Source organism: Procambarus clarkii, chromosome 90, assembly GCF_040958095.1.
Source record: "Procambarus clarkii isolate CNS0578487 chromosome 90, FALCON_Pclarkii_2.0, whole genome shotgun sequence".
NCBI classification, from domain to species: Eukaryota; Metazoa; Arthropoda; class Malacostraca; order Decapoda; family Cambaridae; genus Procambarus; species Procambarus clarkii.
Genome location: NC_091239.1, coordinates 12,440,807 through 12,445,707, shown reverse-complemented (window position 1 = coordinate 12,445,707; position 4,901 = coordinate 12,440,807). Strand labels below are relative to the sequence as shown.

The window sequence follows — 4,901 nt, the reverse complement described above, 5'->3', positions numbered from 1 at the left end:
AGAACGATGACAAGGTAGGAATTGGAATGCCAACTAGAATTTGAAGATTTCCAATTCTGTGAATTGGAAATTTTGGAAGTGAAGAAGATCTGAGAGTCAGTTTCTTGACTCTCAGTTTCTATGACTTTCAAGATCTGAGAGTCATAGAAATTGAAAAGCTTTCAATTTCTATAAATTGGAAGATTTCCAATTCTAGGAATTGAAATTCTTCCCAATTAAGAGAAAAAAAAACTTAATTTACATTCTCTAGACAAACGAAGAATAAGAAACAACATGATTGAACTATACAACAGGATCAAAGAATATAAATTATTAGATTTTAAAAATATCAACACAGACCAGACCACGAAAGAGTGGGGTATACATTAATAAGTTTATGTTCAGTAAAGACCTATGGGTAAATACTGGTTGGGAAACAGGGTTGTTGATTTTGGGAGCATATTAATGGGTAGCATAATAGGCGAGGGAGCGTTGGATTGTTTCAAGCGTAGGTTAGACATTTATGTATGAGTTTCGGTTGATATAAATAGGAGCTGCCTCGTATGGGCCAATAGGCCTTCAGTAGTTTCAGTTATTCTGTTGTTTAGCTCGATACATCTCTTTTCTGTGTGTGTGTATTCACCTAGTTGTGCTTGTGGGGGTTGAGCTTCGGCTCTTTGGTCCCGCCTCTCGACTATCAATCAACTGGTGTACAGGTTCCTGAGCCTCTTATCATATCTACATTTGAAACTAGTGTATGGAGTCAGCCTCCACCACATCACTGCCTAATGCATTCCATTTATTAATTACTGTGAAGTGTGTATGTGTGTACTCACCTAATTGTGCTTACGGAGGTTGAGCTTTGGCTCTTTGGTCCCGCCTTTCAACTGTCAATCAACTGGTGTACAGATTCCTGAGCCTACTGGGCTGTGTGTGTGCGTGTGTGTGTGTGTGAGAGAGAGAGAGACATTATCTCTTTTCTCATTTGTATAAATATCATCACTCTATAAGGTAATTAAAAAGCAGCTCTGAGATGAATAACTTAAATACATATTTATATATTAGGTGTAATTACAGACGGTTTTTAATATGCCATATACACATTGATGTCCTATATATATTATTATACACTAATCTCAAGGCAAGATTGATGATTCCGTGAATTTAAGGATGACATAAGATGACTTAACACAGATGTTTAAACATCATGCATTAAAACATGTCTAAACATCACGCACTTAAGCCGAGAAACTATAACCATTTAAATAAAGTCTTAGAGTTAATTTTTATATATACAAAAAAGTCTAAGATAGATTTCTTTTCAATTCACTGAGAATTTATCCCGCGCCTTGAAATACGTATTAATATACAGCAAGTTCTCGTGGAAGCTTATTTCAGTACAATTTTTTTTTACAAAATATATGTTACAGGCATATTTGAAAATGAGCAATTTAAGGCATGTTTCCGAGTTCGTGAGATACGCAGCCGAGAGACATTTGTCTTGAAGTCGTAGACGTTCGTCTAGAAGCCGAGAGTCGTTCGTCTAGAAGCCGTGGACGTTGGTCTTGAAGCCGTAGACGTTCATCTAGAAGCCGCGGACGTTGGTCTTGAAGCCGTAGACAGTTCATCTAGAAGCCGTGGACGTTCGTCTAGAAGCCGAGAGTCGTTCGTCTAGAAGCCGTGGACGTTGGTCTTGAAGCCGTTTACGTTGATCTTGAAGCCGTAGAGGTTCGTCTAGAAGCCGAGAGTCGTTCGTCTAGAAGCCGTGGGCGTAGCCGTAGACCGGCTTGGGGCAGACGGTCTTGTACGTCTTGTGCGTCTTAGTGACAGTGACGTACTGAGGGACCAGCTGGGTTTCATACTGTGTATGATACTGAGCGTACGTCTTAGTGATATACTTGGGCTTATACACCGTCTCATACACGGGCTGGTACTTGACGTCGGTGCGGTATTCGGTCTTGTACTGGACCTTGGTGATGTAGGTGGGGATGTACTGGATCTTTGTAGCGTACTGGGTGACGTAGTCCGTCTTGTATTGGGTCTTGTACTTGGTCACGTACTGGATGTTGGTCTTGTACACGGTCTCCGTCACGTACTTGGGCACGTACTGCGTGTGGTGCTGGGTAAGGTGCTTGGTGTGGTAGTGGGTGTGGTACAAGGTGGTAGGAATGTACTGTTCTTTATAAACCGTCTGGTACACAGGCACCTGTAATGAACACATGTTAAAGTTTACATTTCACTAGATAATAATAATGAGAATATCTACTTGGGCTGTTAGGCGCGAACCTTCAACCTTTCCCTTGCCAAGCCACATAAATGTAAGTTGACCAGATCACACACTAGAAGTTGAAGGGACGACGACGTTTCGGTCCGTCCTGGACCATTCTCAAGTCGATTTCATTCTCAAAATCGACTTGAGAATGGTCCAGGACGGACCGAAACGTCTTCGTCCCTTCAACTTGTAGTGTGTGGTCTGGTCAACATACTTCAGCCACGTTATTATGACTCATCGCCTGCACATACATGTAAGGTTTGCACCCACCTCATTGCCCTAGTGAATTTTCTCATCGATATATCACATGATTTTTGTGCTAATAATAATAATAATGAACACTAACGTCATTCCTGACCTGCTTCTAGGTACCCCATACTTCGTTACTGACCTGCTGGACCTGCGTCTGGTATTGGGTGACGTAGAGGGTATCGGGGTAACAGGGCTCAGGGTAGTCTGCCGCAGCCACTGCCCTGGCTGCTACCACAACCATACCCAACACGACGACTCCAGCGACTCCAGTCATCATCTGTAACACAGGTGTGTTCGTAGAGGCGACAGAGGCTTCGCGGGTAAACAATAGATACAGTGCTTTCACGCGTTTGTTTATGTCTGAGGTCTTGGACTTTTGTCCGGGTCTTGGGTATTTTTGGGGGGTTTCTGGGCGGGATCTTGGATTTTTTTGGGGGTAGGGGTAAATTTTTTTCAGTAATGGCGTTATTGGTGTGATAACGGGTTGATGATATCTTAATTTGAATGTATTTTCGAGGGGATTGTAAAAGTGACATTACGTGTCTATATACACATGTAGATAGACATTTGAAAGATGTAAAGCGAGCACTGCTGAACGAACACACGCACACACACACACACACACACACACACACACACACACACACACACACACACACACACACACACACACACACACACTGCCTAATGGAATGCACTAAACAGTGATGTGGTGGAGGCTGATTCCATACACAGTTTCAAGTGTAGATATGATAGAGCCCAGTAGGCTCAGGAACCTGTACACCAGTTGATTGACGGTTGAGAGGCGGGACCAAAGAGCCAAAGCTCAACCACCTCGCAAGCACACCTAGGTGATTGCACACACACACACAAAGTGACTTTGTAGTTACGCAAATGTAGTTGAACAAGTGTCAAGGATGTGACCAAACACTGTGAACACTCCATGGAAGTTATGAGCTGCGACACAGAGTCACGGTGCTGTGATTTACCATGTCTTAATAATAACAGAGAGAGAGAGTGAGAGAGAGAGAGAGCAAGAGAGCGAGAGAGCGAGAGAAAGAGCGAGAGTGAGAGAGAAAAGTCTGTTTCACTCTAGGGAGAAAGAGGAAGAGAGAGAGAGAGAGATAGAAAAGTCTGTTTCACACTAGAGAGAAAGAGGAAGAGAGAGAGAGAGAGTGAGAGAGAAAAGTCTGTTTCACTCTAGAGAGAAAGAGGAGGAGAGAGAGAGAAAGAGAGAAAAGTGTGTTTCACTAGAGAGAAAGAGGAAGAGAGAGAGAGAGACAAAAGTCTGTTTCACTAGAGAGAAAGAGGAAGAGAGAGAGACAAAAGTCTGTTTCACTAGAGAGAAAGAGGAAGAGAGAGAGAGACAAAAGTCTGTTTCACTAGAGAGAAAGAGGAAGAGAGAGAGAGACAAAAGTCTGTTTCACTAGAGAGAAAGAGGAAGAGAGAGAGACAAAAGTCTGTTTCACTAGAGAGAAAGAGGAAGAGAGAGAGACAAAAGTCTGTTTCACTAGAGAGAAAGAGGAAGACAGAGAGACAGACAAAAGTCAGTTTCACTCTAGAGAGGCAGAGGAAGAAGAGGGAATAGCGAATGAAACAACAATTACTCCATGCATCCCTTCTGCAATTGCTTGTGCAACATTTCTTAACAAATCTTTGACTGACTTTTTATTGTATTTTACATAATTTACATTTTACATTTTACAATGATGAATCTTTGATTAGCTTTAAGTAAACCCCGAACGGTACTAACCCAGTGGTAATATTTCTAAGAAACCCGAAACGGCAGTAACCCAATGGAAATTTTAAAGAAGTCCCAAAAAAGTATTAACTCAATAAACATCTTAAAATAACTCCAAAAGGTATGAACCCAATAGGAATATATCTTTAAAAAAACAGAAGATACGAACCCAATGGGAATTTCTTAAAGAAACCAAAAAAGGTACACACAAGAAACCCCCAAAGAAATGAACCCAAAGGGAATATCTTAAAGGAAGCCCCCCAAAGAAATGAACCCAAAGGGAATATCTTAAAGGAAGCCCCCCAAAGAAATGAACCCAAAGGGAATATCTTAAAGGAAGCCCCCCAAAGAAATGAACCCAAAGGGAATATCTTAAAGGAAGCCCCCCAAAGAAATGAACCCAAAGGGAATATCTTAAAGGAAGCCCCCAAAGAAATGAACCCAAAGGGAATATCTTAAAGAAGCCCCCCAAAGAAATGAACCCAAAGGGAATACAGTATCTTAAAGAAACCCCCAAAGGGAATACCTTAAGGAAGCCCCCAAAGAAATGCACCCAAAGGTAATACCTTAAAGAAACCCCCAAAAATCTGACCCCAATGGGAATCTTCGTGTTACCTGAGCTGTCGAAGTCTTTCTGATGGCAAGCGAGAGAATGAT

General features: G+C 41.9%; 1 protein-coding gene across 1 annotated transcript; it reads right to left on the bottom strand.

Annotated features, from left to right (window-relative positions):
• Window positions 1-1,470: 1,470 nt before the first annotated feature.
• LOC123746493 (adhesive plaque matrix protein-like) lies at window positions 1,471-2,807 on the bottom strand. The gene is made up of 2 exons (XM_045728020.2): window positions 2,643-2,807; window positions 1,471-2,185 (listed from the first exon to the last, which is right to left on the bottom strand). Exons 1-2 carry the CDS (start codon window positions 2,778-2,780, stop codon window positions 1,736-1,738), a joined length of 588 nt encoding a protein of 195 aa, XP_045583976.1. The 5' UTR covers window positions 2,781-2,807; the 3' UTR covers window positions 1,471-1,735.
• Window positions 2,808-4,901: the final 2,094 nt, after the last annotated feature.